The following is an 18,878-nucleotide window of genomic DNA, read 5'->3' as shown; positions in this document are numbered from 1 at the left end:
TGGCCCAGCACACCCAGCTGAACCCCAAAGGCTCCAGCAAGAGCAAGCATGGTCCCAGCCAGTGGGTGCCATTAGCAGCTGTGCAGCTTCCAAGGGCTCTGCACACCCATGTGGGAGCCTCTGCAAACTGTCAGCTACACCCATGGCTGGGCCAGGCAGCAGCTGTGCCTTTGAGAAAGCTGCAGAGAGGCACTGGCATTCCAGTCCTGCCTGGGGTTCATCTGCCCTCCCCAAGGGCACTGTCCTCCTGTGCAAATGTGATGAAAAAGCCACGACAGGCTCCTGCCATGGAGACTCCCAGAGAACGTCTTTTGCCAGAGCCAAGGACCCACATGCACGCAGAAAGGGCTGTTTGTTTCCCTGAAATGTGCACTTCTCAGAACAATAAAATAAAAGTTCTCAGAACTGGAGCTGATAAAAATTAGTCAGAATCATTTGAACCATGTCTAATCTCTTCTGGAACTTTTTTTTTTTTTGTGTGTGTGTGTGAGAGAGAACAAGTGATTCATGACAGCTTCTCAGGAACACTGAGAGAAGCAGCAGCCACACACAGGGCACTCACCCTCCCTGGCAGCAGGAAAATGGCTATGCCACATGGCACAGATCTGTCTGGAGGACCAGGCAGGGCCCCTCATATCAGCACTTCCAAATTACTGCACCCCAGCACAGATGGAGCAAAGAGGGGCTGCAGCCCAGTGCAGTTCTTGAAGGGGAAACTCACAGGCACAGGGACGCCCAGGGAACAGCAGTGCAGCAGGGCTGATGCCAACACCCCTGAGTCTCCAGAAAATCCATCCCTGATGGACCTACCCTAGCATCAGAGTGGAAATACTGCCATGGAGGAGGTCCCAAAACTAAGCCTGCTTTCCTCTGCTGGGTTTCCCTGCAGCAAGTGGGTCAGTGGAGCATTTCTGCTCTCTCTCTTGTTCCTCACATCAGAGGTGTCTCTGAATGAGTCAGACAGCAGAAACACTCTCTGGAAGCTCCCATGGGCTGGTGGGCTCAGCCTGGCCATGGAGGCTGGAAGGTTGTGGTGGTGCCAGGAGGGAGAGAAAGCCTTTGAGACAGGGAATGGTGTTTCATGCCTGTGCCTCCAAAGCTGAACAGCAGGAAGGCCTGGCAGGGAGCTGCAGTGGCTGTGGGCTGCTGAGGGGCTGTGTTCTGTCCTTGCACCCACCACACCAGGCTGTGCCTGACCCCACCACACAGGAGCCCCCAGCCCTGAACCACCTCCACCTTGTCATCCTGCTGGAGGAAGCTGAGCAGCTTCACCAGATGAAGGTGCACATGTGCTAGGAAAGATGAGGCCATGCTGCAGATACCCAGGCCATCAGATGCCCCTGGCATCATCTGCAGCAGAGCCCACAGCTGGAGGTACCAAAGGAGACCTGCCTGGCCCCAGGGCATGAGGGCATCCCTTTGCTCAGGGCAGGGGAGACAAAACCAAGGACATTTGCTGGACAAGGATGGAAGCCTGTCATGTACCAGACATGCAGGAGATCCCAGCACCACCTGACACTGGTGCTCAGATTGGATTTCTAGAGGCCAACTTGCCTCCAGCCATCCCTTCCCCAGCCACATCTTTTCCTCCTGTTCCCAGGGAAGTGCTGTCGTGTCACTTTGGTCTGAATGCACACACTGCTCCAGCCAGTTCCCCCTCATCAGGGCAGTGCAGGAAACACAAGGGACCTTCCTGGAAACACGTGGGACATTCCTGCAGTTCCCAAAAGCAGTTCCCAAAACCTCCGACCTACGTGCAAGGGGTAACGAGGTGCTGGGATGTTTACTAGCAGGATGTCCTCACCAGGGCACATGAGTGCTGCTGTTAGTTCCTAGAAGTGTTTGGTTCCTAGAAGAGTGTTTGTTTGTTCCCCTACCCATCCCACGCCACCTGCACTCCTGCTCCCACTCACACACTGCTTTCCATTAACCCCAAATGAGGGTCAAGTCTTCTCTGTCACAATCTCTCCATGATTTTTGTTGTTGTTGTTGTGTCTCGGGATTTCCATCTTTGCTACACCCTGGGCAGCTTCCCCAGCTGGGAATTAGGTGGCATTTGTTCTACAGGAGCTCAAGTGATTAATGGCTCCGAAATCAGACGTGTCATTATTTTAGGGGAAACACTAAAATGTTAAAAATGTTTAAAAAATGGCAAAACTACCAGGCAGTATGTCCAAGGTGCCCAAATCAGCTCCGGAGCAGAGGCACAGCAGGCCTGTGTGTGCTGGCTGAATGCACTGCAGCAGGGCCCCCGTGCAGCTCCAAGCACACCTGAGCTCGTGTGCCCGGCTGCTCAGTGCCCAGAGTACCGGAGGGCCTGGGGTCCTTCCAGCGGATGGCAAAACGCGTGTGCAGCCAAGCAAGAGCTCCCATCTCAGAGGGAGCAAACCACCGTGGGCTTTAGGAACGCCTTTGTCCCGCCCTGGATGCCGCTGGAGCAGCGCTGTTACCGCACAGCCGAGCCGCTCGGGCGGGAGCGCCAACGACCCCAAGGGCCCCCAGGAGCCGCTCCGGGGCCGCGATGCTGCTGCAGCACCGGGCACCTTGCAGGGGGAGCACCGAGGGCATCACCGGGGCACGGCCGAGGGCATCACCGGGACATCGCTGAGGGAACAACCGAGGGCATCACCGGGACACAGCCGAGGGCACAATTGAGAGCACCACCGAGACACAGCCGGGGGCACGGCCGGGGGCACGGCCGGGGCCCGGGCGCGCCCTGTGCACGGCCACGGCCCCGCTGCCCCCATGAGCGCTCCCGTTCCTCCCCTTGCGCCCCTTTCTCCTCGGGCCCCTCTTTCTTCCTTCCCGCCCCTCTGTCCCGACCCGCCTCTCCGCGTGCCCGCCCCTCTCCCCGCCCCTGTCCCGCCCGTCTCTCCCGTTCCCTCTCTCCCGTTCCCTCTCTCCCGGTCCCTCTCCCCCGGCCCCGCTGCCGCGCGCTCCCGGTGACGCGCGCCGTGCCCGCGCCTGCGCGGAGCGCAGCGGCGTCATGGCGGTGCCGGGCGGAGGTGGGCCGGGCCGGGCCGGGCCGGGCTGGGCTGGCCGGGGATGGCTCGGGGCTCGGGGCGCGGGTCCCTCCACCCCTCTCCCCCTGGCGGCGGGTCCCCGGCTCCCTCAGCTCGGCTTCCCCGCTGCAGAGCGCGGGGTCGCTCCCTTTGCACCGCGCGGCGGCGGCGGCTGCCGGGGCCTGGCCCCGCTTGAGGGCTCGAGGGGGCGGCTCCGGGCACGGGTCCCGAGGGAGTGAGCGGTGCCGGGCACGGGGTCCCGGAGGCCCTGGGAGGGGGCTGAGGGACGTGGGGATTGCCGGAGGCCTGGGGAGTGCCGGCCCCCGTGAGCTGTGTGTCTGGGCAGGGCTGCTGTGCCCCTGGGCAGGCACCGGGCAGCGGCTGGGGGCTGTGGTACCGTGGTCCCAGCACTGAGCCTCTCCAGGTGCCTGCAGGTGCGAAGGACGACACGTTCAACGTGCTGGACCTGGCGGAGTACACCAAGAACAGACCATGGTGGCGCAAGATGTTCGCCCCCAGCTCGGGGTCGAGCGCTGAGAAGTACAATGTGGCCACGCAGCTGGTGATCGGAGGGGTCACGGGATGGTAAGAGGGGCCGGGGCTGCCCTTGCTGCTCACGGCAGGCGCTGGCTGCGTCCCTGGGGTCACACGGACAGGTGCTGGGCGATCGTGTGGCAGTCACTCAGAGGAGGCGGGTGCTCAGCCTGCTGTCCCCTGGCATGGTCTGCTCAGCCCTGGGACGTCCTAAATGCTGTCTGTAACTTAAAGCACCGGGACTGTCTCGAAGGGAAGAAAATTGCGCCAGTCTGTAATTATTTTTAACTTCTGGCAAAAAGTGATGCTGTTGAATTAGGACAGGCAGATATGAACCCCTTGAAACAAGGATGCCTTCTCCACTGGAGGTGGGTGTGCTTTAGGCATCTGCATTAAAAACCTCCTGGGCTCACAGTTCCCAGGGTTTCCTGTCACTTGTAGCTGGGACTGAGTGTGGCTCTATTTGTAACTTCATTCCCACAGCATCGTTTGAGTTGAAAATTTTGTGTAATCATTGCTTTGCCTCTTACCATGACCCTCATCTTCACCTGGCAATGGGGTAATTATTTAACAGTGTATGACAGAGCTTTGTCTTCTCACAGAGGTGTGACCTGGCCACCTCTCTCTTGTATCTTCTCTAAGTGTATTCAGAAATGGATCAAGGTAGGCTGCTGTGTTGTTTGCAATGCTCATAAGGAAACTGTGTTCCAAGGGAAGTGTGGTTCGGGTGGCACAGCACACCAGCCCATGGCTGCCTGAGTGAGCAATGGGGTGGTGCTGGCTGCAGGAATGTTTTTCATGCTGAAAGCAGGTACCCATTTTGGAGACCAGCCTTAGATCACTGCTGTGTGCTTGTTCCATCTTTTTTCTCTCCTGAGAAATGAAAAGGTAAAATAAGTAGTTGTTTGCTGCTTACTTTACAAATAAGTAAGAAAGAGGGTTGTGATTTGCTCCCTGTGCTCTGTCATGGAGCAGCACATGTGCTCCCTAATTTCCCCTCAGACATGATACCAGTTAAAAAAAAACAACACCACACCATAAAATCAGTGGTTGATTTTGGGGAAATCACAGGTTTCTGGTTACTCTTGGGAGAAGGATGAAGTTGAAGACATAAGAACCAAACAGAAAAAGGCTGGAATGTGCCAGCACAAAGTGAAAAGCTATAAAGCATCAATTTTGTCTGGATGCAAATCCTTCTCTCTGGTTGCACATGGGTTTCTTCTGCAGCTTGTCAGGCTGTCTCCAGTCTTGGGTAACTGCTGCCAAAGGCAGCCTTGCCTGTGGGAAGCACAATGAGTTGTGTGTGAGGTGTTTCATTCTCCTGACTGAATGCTGCTTGATTTGTAGGTGTACTGGATTCCTCTTCCAGAAAGTTGGAAAGCTGGCAGCAACAGCAGTGGGAGGAGGCTTTTTCCTTCTTCAGGTGTGTATGAACAGCAGCCCAGGCTTTCTGAGAACTGTGCTGCTGGGGACAAAGGTCTCTCTAGGAACCACTGCCTGTTGGGGCATGTGGGGTCAGACCCCTCTCTGCCAGGGGCTTTGTGTGGCTGTGAATGTCAGAGGTGTGTGTTCCCCAGGGCACAGGGATGTGACAGCAAAGCAGGGTCAGTGTGCATAAACCAGTGCAGGATTGCCAGTGTACATCCACTGGGGATCTGTTACCAAAGGCCAGGCCAAAGGCACAGGAGAGCCTGAGTGGAGCACGAGACAGCTTCAGCTGTCTGGCTGTGGACATGGTGTCCCTGGAGGAGCAGCCCTGCATGTCAGGAGGGATTTACCCATATCTGTGCTATGCTTCCTGCCAGCCTTGCTTCCCAAGGAGTCCAGCCAGCACAGATGGGGCTCGCTGTAAAGCACTGGGGAAGAGGAGAGAAAGGAGATCTCTCTCTCTCCATCCTCTACCACTTCTGCTGGTTTCCATGGGCCCTGGCATTGAGGGAAGCTGCTGGGATGTGTTCATGCATCTGGGGCATCCTGGAGCAGGTAGAGCAGCTCTCAGGCCTTGTTCAGCTCTCACCTGTTTGCTCCTCAGGTCTTGTGTGTGACTCATTCTCCCTCAGTCTCCTGGTTCTGCTTGTTCTGCTGAAAGTCAAAAGCTTGCTCTGGGCAGAGGGAGTTCCACAGCTGAATCACCCTGAGCAGATAAAATAGTTTGAGAGGAATGGGCTATTAATAGCTGTGTCCACCCACAGCAGCAGGAGAACTGCAGGGAGTCCCAGCAATATCTATGGCAGTTGTGAGGGGGAGGTGATACCAGCTTTACATTGAGGAACAGAGGCTGAAGCAGGCTAGGCTGCAGTGTGTGCCCAGCAGCTGGGGACTACTGTGGGAGACAAATGTTGCAGAACACTTGACACAGCTCCAGGGTGGTTCTGTCCAGTTCTTAAGCCAGTGTGCCCCCCAGTGAGTGGGAGGTGGCTGTGGTCAGGGAAGGTGGATGAGCAAGGAGGCTGTTTAGCCGTGGTTATGCAGGACTAAAGGAACTTTTTTCTAATCCTCAAAACTCCAGATTGCAAACCACACAGGATACATCAAGGTGGACTGGAACCTAATACAGCGGGACATGAACAAAGCCAAGCAGCAGCTGAAATTTCACACCAGTGGTGATAAAATGCCTCCAGAAGTGAAAAGCAGAGTGGATGAGGTGAGACAGCTCTCCCAGGGCATGTGCTGGAGGGACAGCAGAAAACAGGATTGCCTCTTGAGCTGTTACAGATGTTCAGCTGTTACAGATGTTCAGTTGTGCAAATATAAGGAGGGAATTCTTGCATGACAGCAAAATGGGAGAGATGGCAAAAGTTGTGGACGTTGCCTGCCTAGAATTTAGGAAAACATCATTTCCCACAGCATTCTCCTGGAGGAGCTGGCTGCTCGTGGCTGAGCAGGGTGAAGATCTGGCTGTGTGCTGGTGCACTTAGGGAGGGGAGGTCACTAGGTAGGAAGTTTTCCCAAATCTGAGCAGTGGCATCTCTGTGAGCATCACTTGCCTCAAGAACAGCCTGACTGAGGGATTTCTTCTTAGCAGGAGGGTCAGTGGGTGGCCTGATGTTGTTGAACACTGTTGTCTCTTCTCACCCCTGCTTAGGTGGTCATATTTCTGAAGAAGAATGCTATCCTGACTGGAGGGTTTGCTGGAGGATTCATGTTTGGAATGGCATCCTAGAAGCTGCACTCTCCTCTCGTGCCCAACCTCCCCTCCCCTCCTCTACTGCTGTTATCTCTCACTTAGAAGTCAAAGGATGTTGCCAACAGACTCAGTCCCATCTGCTCACAGGTTCCAGCCCTTATTTCTTACAACGCTGCTTCTGATTTCCACCTTTTTCTTCTGTCTGGGCTGTTAGTGTGCTGGGGTTGGTCTGGAAGCTTACAACTCCCAGTGTATCATGATTTCCCACCAAATACACCCAGACTCAAATTTTCTGATGAGTTTCAACTTCATAAAAATGTAGTGGCAGAGAAACCTCTTAAATGTGCTTCTTGCAGGTGCTCAGGACTGTTATGTGTACCTTTGTCTTCCAGTATATTGTGTCAGACTCTTCACCACTCTGTATGTGTCAGCTCTTCACTACAATTTAGCTTTCAGTATTCCTGCCCTGGTACCTGGAACACCTCTGCTTCCCTCTGCACAGAGGTGATCTGTGCAATCCAAAATGTGGTTGACAATCCTGGGGTGGATGCAGAAGTGTCAAAGCTGCCTGAGCTGTGTCCAGGACAGGGGAATATGGATATCCTGCCATCCCTCTGCTGTTTCACTGCACATAAATGGCCATTTGGCTTTGTTTCTGCTGGTATCCTTCCCCATACTGGAATTGCAGCACTGGCACTGCTGATGGAAACTGAGCACTGAGGCTGACTCTCCAGGCCCTTTCCTCATCATGTGTTCTGAAAGTCACCAAGTTCTGTTCTGCAGAACCACCTGACTGCTCAGCCTTTGAGGCTCTCTCCTGCTTCCAGCAGGCCCAGCCTGGCTGTGCCACTTACTGTAAATCACTCTGGGCCTCTGACTGGGCTTTCCATGTCTACCACAGCCTTCTCTGGTCACTTTGGCATTGGTGATGCTCCTTGAGCTGTAACCATGTGGGACAGGATTGTAGACAGGAAATGCATCCCTGCTTAGGGTACACTGTACTGTTCCAGGTCCCTGTTGCCAGCTGTACTGGAGAAAGGGGGATGATGTGAAATCTGGAGTGCAGTCCTTTACTTGCCTCTGAAGAACACAAATTCCTTCTCCCTGGTCTCTGCAAGCAACTGAAATTACAAAACTTTAGTGAAAACCAGACCATGCTCTTGTGAGAGCAGTTCATTTGCATATTTCTGCCTCAGTTATGTTCCTTCTTTGTGTTTGCCATTTCCACAAGAAAAGCTGTTTGCTTTATTCCATCAGCTTCAGCCTTTCTCCTGCAGGAGATGAGGCAACCCAGGTGTAGAGCTCAGCTGTTTTTGGACAGTCTGACTCAGTGCAGTTGTGTGCAGTACAAACAAACATCCCCCAGGGTATTCTGCAAGCACAGAGACTTGTCTGACAACGTGGTGATGTCCTCCAGCAGGTATAGGTAGGAGTTCTTGCCCAGAATGTGGGATTTTATGTGAAAGTCAGCTCATCTTTCAATGGGAAACATGGTAGGGCACAGTGACACTCATGGGTGGGTGGTTTGCAGCACCTGGCTCAGCAGCTGCACCCCATTTCCAGTGCTGTGCCAAGGCTTTGTGATCTGCTGCTCTCAGTATGGCTGGAAAGGGGATCTTCCCCTGAGAGCTGCTGGCAGAGCTGAAATGCTGGGTTCTTCCACTAGAGGGTTTGGAATGAGCACTTGCAGTTGGTAATTTTGTTTCAGCTCTGCTGATTGAAGTGTCCATATAGCACCACATTGATTTAGCTGAGGTTTTCCTCACCTTCAGGATCTGAAAAGAGGCTGCAGGTAATCAGGAGATAGAAGTTGCTGTCTTTGCTCCTGTCCTGCCATACATGGCCAAGGAAAATGAAGGAGTAGCTGGGCTCACATCCTTTAACAATGGCCTCCCTAAAGGCCATCCTGGACTGCAGGAGTGATGGGATGCAGCAAATAGATCTTCAATAAATTGCTGTTTAGCAGTGGAGTTACAGACAGTGGTGGGGTTTTTTGGGATTTGGTTTCTTTTTCTGTAGGATCTGCAGATGTGAACATGCAAAAATAGATGCATTGGTCTTGCAAGGTATCTCTTGTTCCTGTAGGACAACAGCATTGCTGCTCTTTGGCTGGGTGGGCTGCAGAACACAACTTCTGAGATGCACTGATCTCCACAAAGCTGTCTCCAACGACAAAGCTCAAAGCAAATCATTAACAGACCTTAGGGATGCTTTTCTGGCTCAAGTAAGTCACTACTTCTGCTCAGCCCTAGGCGGGCTGAGCTCTGCTCAAGTCCCAGTTTGCTACAGAGAGAAATGGCCCAGAGAGGGAGCTAAAATGCTGCTGAAAGGGAAAACAATTAACATTGATGCTGAATTTGATGTGAATGTAGGCAGGGAATGGATAAGCACATCAGGATGTGGCAAATCTTTCTGCTGTGCTGGTGTTGGGCTCAGGGCTGGCACTGTTTGATGCTGTGGGGCAACACTGGAAGCTTTGATGCTGGATCAGTCTCTGTGGGGATGCATTTTCATTGCTGCAGGTGCCAAGATGAGGTGTCCCTTCCCCTCCCCACTCCTGCTCCTTTTAGTGTTGTTTCAACAACTTCTGACATCTGTTACACTCTGAGACGATTTCAAACACATTAGGCTTTTAAAGTGGTTTTATATATTGTATGTAAATGCTTGTTGAAGTGATATTTTATTAAACAGTTTTGCTCTAAATGCTTCTCTGTGTGAGGTCTGTTGGCTTCCTGGGAACCAGTCTCACTGTGACTGAGGGGAGCACCCACACCAGCAGGATGTGGCAGGTAGCACTTGGGGACATGGCTTAGTGGTCAGCTTGACAGTGCTGGGGGAATGGTTGGACTTGATCTTAAAGGTCTTTTCCAACATAAATGAGTTTATGGGGGTACCAGCCTCCCCTCATCCATGCAGGTAATCTGGGCTACCCCAATAAATCCCTCTCCATGATCATCCTGGCACCAATCAACACATATTCCCAAGAAGTGGGATGCTGCTAGGGCAGGAGGTTGGTCTGTAGCCAGCCTGGGTTGCCTCTGCTGAGAAAATTTGTTCCACCCAACTTCAAATGGGCATGGAGACAAGGCTATTTCTTTTTCATAGGTGCAACAGAAGCCTAAATACATATATTTTATCTATTTATCTAGATTTTTCTAAATATATCTAAATATATATTTTATCTATTTATCTATTAGTGACTTTCTTTCCACTGTTCCTGCTCAGATAGGGCAAAAGAGAAAAATTAGCTACTTGTCAGTGTTTGAGGTGATTCACAACATTGTCATCACTTTTCCCTACTTTTCAGGGACACTAAACCCCTGTTTTGTCTTACAGGTTTTTTCTTGAGTGGGATGGCAGTGGGAGGGGAAGACAAGCCCTAAATTATTCTGATCTTCAGCCCCAGTTACAAAAATATCAAGCAGCTTCTATTGAAACATGATCTCACATGGCTCTGGGCTGAGAATGGCAGCCAAGGTGCCTGGCTTGCAGCTCGACAAACAAGCAGAGACCACAATATGTTCCAGTCGTTTATTTTGTACCATGGTATTTCAGAGCAGTGAATACAGATGGTTTGCTCTTCTAGGCTTCAGTACACACAACTATTGTGCCTAGACCTCAGTGGTTTATAGAAGCTCTATTTCATAAGTAAGTTGTACTTGATCACAGCACAAAAGTCCTTTACGGCTAGATCTAATACAGAGTTAGGGCTAGTGGGTTGGGAGCCTGATATTTGGGTGCCTGGACTCCTGCTACAGGGGGACAGCAAGACAGGCAGCTCTGAAGGGTGGTGCAGGAACCTGTCTATGAGCTCTTCCTACAGGTCACAGGAAATTCTGCTGCATGGCCGAGAGCTTCTGGAAATCTCTCCTGGGGTCCAGACACAGCTGGCTTGGGAGTGAGTCTGGAATGTTGTGTGGAAAGTAACTGCCTACAACTGCTTGTTCAGTAAGCAGCACCTAAGTCAGTTCTTGGATCTAGCCCAGGGCTCTGTGACAGGCCTTTGGGTATCAGCAGTTTTAACTAGACTTGGATTCAAAGCATATTGCTTAAAGGTGTTCAATTAGACATAAATTTATAAATTTTGTATCAACAGTCAAATCTTTCAAATGAATATTGCTTTTTTAAAAAAATATCCTATCCCTGTAGCAATCCCTGAAATTATATTCCTGTAACATCTTTATCTTTATCATGCAAATAGCAGCGTGTAGGCAATTCAAATATAAAATAAACAACTCTGTCCAGTGGAAAAGTGAGGCACTTAGGCAAAGTGACTTGCAGTCACTCATGATCTATACAAGACTTAGGAACAATCATCAGACCTGATGCCCATTCTTGAGCTTGAACCACTGGACAGGCAAATGTTGTCTGGAACTACTGCACGGTGGCAGCACTACCTTTGTTGTATCAAGATGGGTTTGTTTCATGTTTAAACTCACTCTTCTGAGCTCATTTCCTGTACCTCTCGCTCCAGAAGCCAGAATAACTCGGTTCCAATTCTCCATTTTTAGAGCAAGGATGGATTAGAGTAAGGTAAGCATCCTAAAAACATCAAGTTGACATTTCACAGGTGTGATGCAGAGGCAACATAGATTATGTTTTCGTACAGAAAATAAAGTTTGTTAACCAGGCCATATGTTGGTACTGTGTAATGCTTTTTGGTGTGCTGAACGGTGTGTTCCAGGAGCAATCTGGCTTTTCTGAAAGTCTAAAGAAGGCTTGAAAAAACACACACGAGCTCTTCAAGTGAGTCCATGCTTTGTGTTACTGAGGTGGTGGGGAAATTCCTTTTGAAGTCAACTTAGCCTTTTCTCTCTCCATTTCTTCCCTCTCAAACCCTGAACAACAGACGGACCTGCCCTTGGTGTACCGAGCGCAGCATTTCCGCATCTCCTGGAGCGCAGCTTCACACTTGGACTCCACGTAGTTGTTCGCTGGAAAAGAAGGAGACACCAGGTCTGCAGAGAGGAACAGGCTTTGTTCCCTGAGGGAGCACACCCTGCCCAGCTCTTCAGCTGCTTACAAGCATTCCATCATTTTCTTGCTCACAGCTATCTAAGGCTGTGGCTCGCTGTGACTCAGAGAGGAATCCTGAAGGAAGAGACTCAGTCTGGTTTGAGTTAAGAACCACCTGCCTGTCTGCCCAGAAACACAGGGCATGCACAGCCCCCTGCTCTGCCCTGGATGAGCTCTGCAAGCACTACACAGCTGCACTCTGACTTTTAAAAGATTAAAAGAAGCAACAGCAGCATCATGTGAGACACACAGCACCCATGGAGAGCCCCGAAAGCAGCAGTGAACACCTTCTGGTTAATGAGCAAACCATGCTGCTGTGATCACTGAGCTATGAATTCCCTAACTGGGTTGGTGAGTGAGCTGTAATACAAACACAGAGATCACCCCTGAGAAAAAGGTTGTGGTGATTTCTGCAAGCTGGCAGCCCAGGAGGCATGGCAGGCCCTTGGAGAGGAGAGCTGATCTCTCTCTGCCATAATCTGCAGTTGATGAGTGCTCCAAGGCTCTCCTAACTGTCCCTCTGCCTTTGCAGCTTTGTTTCTAAAACTGTAGCTCAGTACAGGCACACCATCATCTGTCAAGGATGTATTGCTGAAAGTCACACACAGACAGGAGAACACAAAAGAGATTTACAGCAGGCATTCAGTCTCACAAAAGAGCAGCAAGATCTTTGGAACAATGACTTTTGAGAAGTCAACATCTCCCAAAGGTGCAGCTCCCACCCTCCATCTCACACATTGGGTACAGTGACTGTGCAATTAAGGCTCTGTACTTTAATTTTTACAGGGGAAATTTGCTTTGTTCTCTGTCAACAGCTGCTTCATCTGTGCCCATCAGAGAGGTCCACAGCACAAAACATGAACTGCAGCAGTGACAGTGACTGCACATGCAGCAAAGACTTCTCTGCCAACACTTAACCATTCAGATCAACACTGTACACAAACCTACACAGGCAAAACACTTGGAATAACTTCCACAAATGTTATAAAAAGAACATTGCCACAGATGGGACCAAAACAGGGTCAACCATCAGCTTTTAAGTGAGATAGTAAAGGGAGAGAAGGCAGTCCTTCATGGGAGAATGCTCCAAACCATGAGGACATTAAAGGTCCTAATTGTCTCTAGACAATTTCTGGGGACATGAAGACCATTTCACACCTTGAGGACAGATCACCTAACCTGTTCCTGACAGAATTCTTGAAACAAACACCCCTGGAGCAGCTCTGCAGTCTTCTCATACCATCCACCTACTCCCTCACTAACCACACTGTAAGAGAGCTTATTATAAATGTCTAGCTCTCCCTGCCCACAGCTGAGTCCCAAAAATACACCTGGGATCTCACTGCCAGCATGGAGAACTCCACAAGCGCATTACTGTTACTAATGATCTGCTTTATACTAATGAGGTCTCATTATTTACAATTAAGCACAAAGCAATTCTATTAAAATCAGACATTATAATTTTGTTCATTTTGCAACCAGACAATGCTAATGTGCTTTGTTCCTTCTCAAGGTGAAAGGACAAGGTTAATTTAAAAGAATTAAGTTCCACCAAAAATCAGGACACCAAAGACAAAATGACATTTGGTACCTTGCAAGCATTTCTGTATTTCACAGGCTTGTTTCTGGCAGGGATCCTTCCGGGACATGTTCAGGAACTAAAATGACAGGAAAATGTTACTGTAGATCAGGGTTCTTTTCAGGGGGTGGGGAAAAGACAATGTCCTACAGCCACATCTTTCAGGAGCTCCACATTTCCCCCACTGTCATCATTCAGAAAACATCTACAGCTGCTCCCAGGTGCCTGCCAACATACACAAGAACTCTGTCTGGCTAAAAGATGATGATGGAGACAATGAATAGAGGAAGTTTCATGTCTAAAGTTTAAAAGCCTTCTTCTTTTCTCTAGTTAAAATGTGTCCTTTTCTACTTGGATTTACAAAGATTCCAGAAAATATTCAAATTAACACAGCTGACTAAATTTTAAGAGTTTTCTATCTCTAGACCTTCTACTGTGACATGTATTTATGTGAATCCACCTCTGGAGCTTTACACAACCAAGGATTTGGTGGCAAGTCATGGAACCACAGCTGGAGAAGGTATTTAAAAAAACAATCAACCAAACAACTCAGTTGTGTATATGTCATAAGGCCAACAAGAAGGGCTCTTTTCATTTTGTTTCAGGAGGAAGTCTCTTGGAAATCCTCTCCCTCTGTCCAAAAAAACCCTCAACCAGATTGGAAGACAGCTCCACCTTGTTCAAATCCATTAGAAAAGGATTTCAGACACTTGAGTTCATTTTTCTGCAGCTGTGACACCTGTAACTGTGTCAGTGTAAGATCAAAAGCCAAGCAAAAGCTGGTGGTACCAGTAGTTGAATGGGAGACCTCTAAGGAAAGCACCAGTGTCACTGAAAGTGGTGGTGAGACTGAACCCTCTGAGCCTCTGTTCAGAGCTGGGAGCTGCTGCCTGTCCAGATTCTGACAAGGCACCAGCCCACAGCAGTTTCCAGTGTCACTAGGGCATTGTTTGCAGCATCCTGGCCGAATTCCATTTGGGGCAATCACATTCTGCCTACCTAGAACTCCCCCTGATGTTTCACTAGGTCACAATACTCCACTGCCTGTCCTAAACTCTTGTGTGATGCTGCTGTGTGTTGTTTAACTGCTTCCACCTCAAAGGTGGCTGCATTTCAGTGGAGAGAGAACTTTTTATTGTACAAAACAGACAATGGCATCTTCCTAGAGCCACTGCTCCTGGAAGACAAAAATTCATATTAAAGAAAGACTGGGAGTAAACAGTGCACAGTACAAAGCAGGGTAATGTCTGCACATACCAGATTAATCCCCAGGCACGAGTTTAAGCAGCAGTTCTTCAACACCATCAAGCTGTAAGTGACAAGGAAAAGTTCAATACGTCTACAGTTACTGCGGTTGAGCTAATGGACTTCAACAAAGTAACAGTCCTTTGCCGTCCCTCAAGGGTCTCAAATGACTTCACAAACAGGAATGACTATGTTCTATTGTTGCCACCATCCTTACCATGAGATGGTGCTCTATCTCCCAAACGCGAGAGTTACTATCCCTGTACTGCTCACCCTGGGACAGCTGCCACATGTGAGGCAGCCGGGATGGGGGGAGCTGGCTGGGTCGCAGCGCCTCACCCAGGGGAACCTGAACTCTTTGGATCCGAGCCCTCAGCATACCTTCCTCCTGGGGGAAAGTAACAAACAGAGCAGGCAGTTACTGGCAGAGGCACCTGAAACAGCAACGCTACAACCAGGGGGAAGCTCAAAGCACACACTTGCCTCTTCCGCAGCCACGAGCCAGGTTTTGCGGTGCTCATCGCAGTAAACCCCCACGCGGCGCACCCAGAGCCGCACGGGAGGAGCGCCTGCCTCCCCTCCCTGTGCCATCCCTCGGGCGCTCCCGCAGCTCAGCTGGACGGCATCGGCCCGCGGGCTGCACACGTGGCCTCTTTAGCTCCGAGCACATTCACGGAGAGAGCTCCCGGAGCCGGCAGCCAGGTGGTGTCTGACTCTCGGATGAGATGCTACGTGCGGAAATGTCCCTAAAAGTCAGCTCGGGAGGCTGAGGTGGTGCCTAAGCCAGCGGAAACGTCAGGCCAAGTCGTACACTGGGACACGCGGGCCGGGTGGCATTGGTAAGGCATTCTGGGGCAAAAGGTGCTATTGGTACAAAGTTAAACCCTTTGAGTATTGGCTTTGCTCGTTCCACTAACAGTCCTATTAACAGTCTTTGTGTGAAACGGGGGGGAAAAAAGAGGTGTCTAAATCCCAAAAGCAAAACTGGTGAGCAGCAGTGAGGTGAGCTCAACGGGAACGGAGATCACTCTGGAGACAGAGCACAGGGCTCGGTGTGCAGGACTCTCATCTTTGGAGCTCGCTGAGCTGTCGGGTGCAGGGTCCTTTGTCTCATCTCTCAGGGTGGCAGCACTGTCCATTCACACCCAAACTCCTCGGGAGCAGCGCTCAGGACTGCGTCACTCGGCTTCTGGCTGGTCACAGAGAGCCACCGACACGGGCAGAGGAGCTTGGGGCATTGAGGTGCTTCCTGCTACTGTAACTTTTGTTTAACAGCACGTTTATCTGTGTGCCAGTTAGATCAAGCTGAGCCATTAGCAAATGGAGGTCAGGGGAAATGATTCTCTTTGAACCCTAGAAGAGGTAATCAAAATGGTACAGACAGTCTTCATCCTTTATCTAGGTGTAAAGTAGAACAAAGTTAAGCTGTAACACATACAACATCCTCCTGCTATGAAGCAGATGCAATATTCTTTATCCCAGTGAAACACAGTGGTCTTCTGAAAACTTGTAAGGTTATAAGGCATATTTCAAACAGGAGCAAGAAAATCTGGGTACAAAATAAAGGAGGGAAGGTCAGGGAGAGAAAAAAAAAAACTTGTTATACATTGGGCTGTGTAAATAACAGAAAATACTCTTCCATGATGCCTTCCATATCTTACATCAGTGTTTCTCTATCTTTTTGAGCCAAAGGAGCACTCAGCCTTTTTGAGAACAAAACACCAACCACGGGTCAGCCTGAACAGCACCATCACAAAGAAAACTTTGAGTGTTCTTTTATTACTTCTTTTTTTCACCCATTCTGTTTGTTGCCTTGCTTGATGTGTGGGGATGTGTATGTGCCCCACACAAAGCACCACTGTTCTGGCTGCCATCCTGTGATGAGGGACAGGCATTCCAAGGAATGCCCCACCAGCTGGATCACTGGCATTTAGAGGAATGTGACTGCAGTCTGACAAGCCTCACAAGGCCTTCAGGAATAAGGGTTAAAAGGACATTTCTGTAATTCTTTTCCTTTCTGCTTTACCCTAAGCCACATTACAAATTTAAACCCCTGTGTGGAACTCTGCCCAACAGTGAAATGCAGCAATTGCCACTGATCATTTTCAGTCAGCTGAACATAATCACCCCAGGTGGAATTCGGCCAGGATACTCTGCAGTAAACTGCAAAAAGTTCCATCATGATCAGAAATGCCCAAGAACTTGCTCTCATTCCATTCAAAGCTGGAATTTTTACAGGTCATCATCCCCAGAACCAGAAGGCTCAAGACTGGCTCCAGTAATAGAAAATTACATCTCAGTAAGTGAACTGTGTTTCCTACTGTAGGTAAGCTCTCCTGGAAGGTCTCCTATCCAAACACTGCCCTGGTTCAGCCTGGCTGAACCACAGGGAGCAGGACCAAAGCACAACATGCACATTTGTGTCCATGGGCAGTGGAGATGGCAGCAGTGACAGAGCCAGGACAACAGAACAAGGTCTCATGCAGAGGACACTGTGCAGAAAGGGCAGAGGTTCGTGTGTGCTGTCACCCTTTGCCCCAAGCTCCCCCAGAACTGCAAAGCTCAAAGGCTCAGTCTGGCCTTTGGTGAAGGTGCCGGGGTAGTGCCACATGGAAAACCCTGAGGTCAGGCAAAACCGTCAGTTGGGTTTGGGGTGGGACAGGAATGGGGTCTGGGGTGGGACAGGAATGGGGTCTGGGGTGGGACAGGAATGGGATTGGGGTGGGACAGGTGTCTGCAGCACCCAAACACACCAAAGAAACTGGAGATTCCACAAGCACACGCCCAGACAGTGCACCTGAAAACATACACAGTGTCTTATTGCTGTAGGTTGGATTAGAAAGCAAAAACAAAGCCTGAAGGAAGACATGGGTGGAAGGAGAAGAGAGCTTACTTATATTTTAAACAAATTTTAAACCCAAGTTCTTAAGACTGCCTGCTTCATAACCTATCAAAAACCCCATCACAACCAATAAAAACCCCAACAGCTTAAATTTGCAGGATTGCAGCATCATCCTTTGAGACTTGAACATTTCCATCAACACAGCTGTAGAAGGCTGAGCTGTTCTAAGTGCTGTTTTGGGGAGATTCCAATCCCAGTCCCCATAGACAGGAATAAGAGTGGCAGATGTTCTGTCCATCTAGTATCCACCTCAGAAGTTTAACGCTGTTCTGGGACCTGGATGGATTTCTGAGCCATAATATATGGATAAATGTCAAAATGGCCAGGAGGAGGAATGCAGCTTGTAGTGACAACAATTTATTTGGTTTTAAGTTGGGTACATTAAAATATTTTATGGAAACAGTGACAGAAATTGCTCCAGATGCTGCTTGGACCACCCCAGAGCTGGAGGTCAGTGTGCTGAATAAACTGCACCCTTTATCACCTTCTGTTCTAAAAAGCAACAGGGAGTTCAGCTGCCATTTAGGCACCAAGGAGAAGCACTGCTGAGGCTCAGCAGTGCTGTGCTGACACAGTTACAGCCCCAAAGCAAGGCTGGCCAGCCTGGCCTTCTGCTGGGGCTTCAGAGCTGCCTGCACACCTCAGGGCTACGAGGGTGCTGAGCCTTCCTGAAAAACCCAGCCCAGCTCTGGCAACAACTCGGGGATCTGGTGACTTAAGGGCATGTGGAGACACTCTAAAGCTTCTTCTTGGGGGTTCGGACTCTACTCTGCCTGGAGCAAGCCCCTCTGACTCCACGCTCCGCTCTGCCCGACCTACTGAGGGGTAGCAGATGCTCACCGACCAGCCGGGCTGTCCAGCAGCGTGGGGAGGGCAGGCCGAGCTTTGGTGGGATCTAAAAAAACAGGAAGACAAAAAGATGGACATAATGCGGGGGGAGCCACGCAAAGGGGCGAGGGAAGGGACGCAAGAGCCAGGCCGAGGAGCGGGAGCGGGGGCAGAGCGGCCAAGCCGGGCAGGGAGGGCCGGAGGGGAGGGGGTGTGGCGCAGGCGTGGGACCGGACCGGCCATGGCGGGGCGGCCGGGAGGGAAGAGGGCGCAGCACATCGCCACAGCCACCGCGTTCCCCCGGGCCGGGGCGGCGGGGCCGGGCGGGCGGCCCTGGCCGTGAGGCGGCGGCGGGCGGGGGCCAGGCCGGGCCCGCCATGACCTACCTGCACCCGCGCCGTGACCGCCGCGCCGCGTGCGCCGCGCTAAGCCGTCCCCCGCCCCCCGGACCCGCCGCCTCCCCGCGCCTGCCCGCAGGCCCCGGAGGCCGGGCCCGGGGCCGAGCCGAGTGGGGTTAAGCCGGATCGGGCCGGGCCGTCCCATCCAGGCCCGGCCCTGCCATCCCCCGCCGCTCCGCCCCGGGCATCGGCCGCCGGGCGGAACCCGGCCGGAACCCCGGCGCTGCCGCTCCCGTGGGCGGCACGG

The 18,878-nt window shown here is 51.1% G+C and overlaps 3 protein-coding genes across 5 annotated transcripts; 1 reads left to right on the top strand and 2 right to left on the bottom strand.

Moving 5' to 3' along the window:
• Nucleotides 1-2,847: 2,847 nt before the first annotated feature.
• Nucleotides 2,848-9,366, top strand: FUNDC2 (FUN14 domain containing 2). The gene is made up of 5 exons (XM_071442635.1): nucleotides 2,848-3,005; nucleotides 3,437-3,587; nucleotides 4,884-4,959; nucleotides 6,046-6,180; nucleotides 6,622-9,366. Exons 1-5 carry the CDS (start codon nucleotides 2,987-2,989, stop codon nucleotides 6,697-6,699), a joined length of 459 nt encoding a protein of 152 aa, XP_071298736.1. The 5' UTR covers nucleotides 2,848-2,986; the 3' UTR covers nucleotides 6,700-9,366.
• An 814-nt stretch (nucleotides 9,367-10,180) lies between these two features.
• On the bottom strand, nucleotides 10,181-18,776 carry CMC4 (C-X9-C motif containing 4). Of its 3 annotated transcripts, XM_071442637.1 has the most exons (4): nucleotides 14,777-14,891; nucleotides 14,516-14,567; nucleotides 13,271-13,337; nucleotides 10,181-11,597 (listed from the first exon to the last, which is right to left on the bottom strand). In XM_071442637.1, exons 2-4 carry the CDS (start codon nucleotides 14,561-14,563, stop codon nucleotides 11,428-11,430), a joined length of 285 nt encoding a protein of 94 aa, XP_071298738.1. In that variant the 5' UTR covers nucleotides 14,564-14,567; nucleotides 14,777-14,891; the 3' UTR covers nucleotides 10,181-11,427. The 3 variants fall into 3 exon arrangements, with proteins under 3 accessions (XP_071298738.1, XP_071298741.1, XP_071298739.1); XM_071442640.1 differs by lacking the exons at nucleotides 14,516-14,567; nucleotides 14,777-14,891 and adding an exon at nucleotides 18,246-18,294; XM_071442638.1 differs by lacking the exons at nucleotides 13,271-13,337; nucleotides 14,516-14,567; nucleotides 14,777-14,891 and adding exons at nucleotides 18,246-18,300; nucleotides 18,620-18,776 and having other exon boundaries at nucleotides 11,500-11,597.
• MTCP1 (mature T cell proliferation 1) lies at nucleotides 13,271-15,119 on the bottom strand. The gene is made up of 4 exons (XM_071442636.1): nucleotides 14,987-15,119; nucleotides 14,721-14,891; nucleotides 14,516-14,567; nucleotides 13,271-13,337 (listed from the first exon to the last, which is right to left on the bottom strand). The coding sequence occupies exons 1-3, from the start codon at nucleotides 15,092-15,094 to the stop codon at nucleotides 14,520-14,522; spliced, it is 327 nt and encodes a 108-aa protein (XP_071298737.1). The 5' UTR covers nucleotides 15,095-15,119; the 3' UTR covers nucleotides 13,271-13,337; nucleotides 14,516-14,519.
• Nucleotides 18,777-18,878: the final 102 nt, after the last annotated feature.

This window comes from Agelaius tricolor, unplaced genomic scaffold, assembly GCF_023055355.1.
Source record: "Agelaius tricolor isolate 1412-34295 unplaced genomic scaffold, bAgeTri1.0.p SCAF_17, whole genome shotgun sequence".
Classification (NCBI taxonomy): domain Eukaryota; kingdom Metazoa; phylum Chordata; class Aves; order Passeriformes; family Icteridae; genus Agelaius; species Agelaius tricolor.
The sequence above is the reverse complement of the archived record's forward strand: the minus strand, read 5'-3'. Positions and strand labels throughout refer to the sequence as shown.

What these genes read in the sequence shown, in the direction of transcription:
- FUNDC2 (XM_071442635.1), top strand. An exon ending in ATCGGAGGGGTCACGGGATG is followed by an intron (nt 3,588 to 4,883) that starts GTAAGAGGGGCC and finishes CTTGATTTGTAG; the next exon opens with GTGTACTGGATTCCTCTTCC. An exon ending in TGAAAAGCAGAGTGGATGAG is followed by an intron (nt 6,181 to 6,621) that starts GTGAGACAGCTC and finishes ACCCCTGCTTAG; the next exon opens with GTGGTCATATTTCTGAAGAA.
- CMC4 (XM_071442637.1), bottom strand. Translation starts at nt 14,563, where the DNA reads ATGGTGTTGAAGAACTGCTGCTTAAACTCGTGCCTGGGGATTAATCTG. An exon ending in CGTGCCTGGGGATTAATCTG is followed by an intron (nt 13,338 to 14,515) that starts GTATGTGCAGAC and finishes CTGTCATTTTAG; the next exon opens with TTCCTGAACATGTCCCGGAA. An exon ending in AATACAGAAATGCTTGCAAG is followed by an intron (nt 11,598 to 13,270) that starts GTACCAAATGTC and finishes CTTCTTTTCCAG; the next exon opens with CGAACAACTACGTGGAGTCC.
- MTCP1 (XM_071442636.1), bottom strand. Translation starts at nt 15,094, where the DNA reads ATGGCACAGGGAGGGGAGGCAGGCGCTCCTCCCGTGCGGCTCTGGGTG. An exon ending in GGCTCGTGGCTGCGGAAGAG is followed by an intron (nt 14,892 to 14,986) that starts GCAAGTGTGTGC and finishes ACTTTCCCCCAG; the next exon opens with GAGGAAGGTATGCTGAGGGC. An exon ending in AGATAGAGCACCATCTCATG is followed by an intron (nt 14,568 to 14,720) that starts GTAAGGATGGTG and finishes TGTCACTTACAG; the next exon opens with CTTGATGGTGTTGAAGAACT.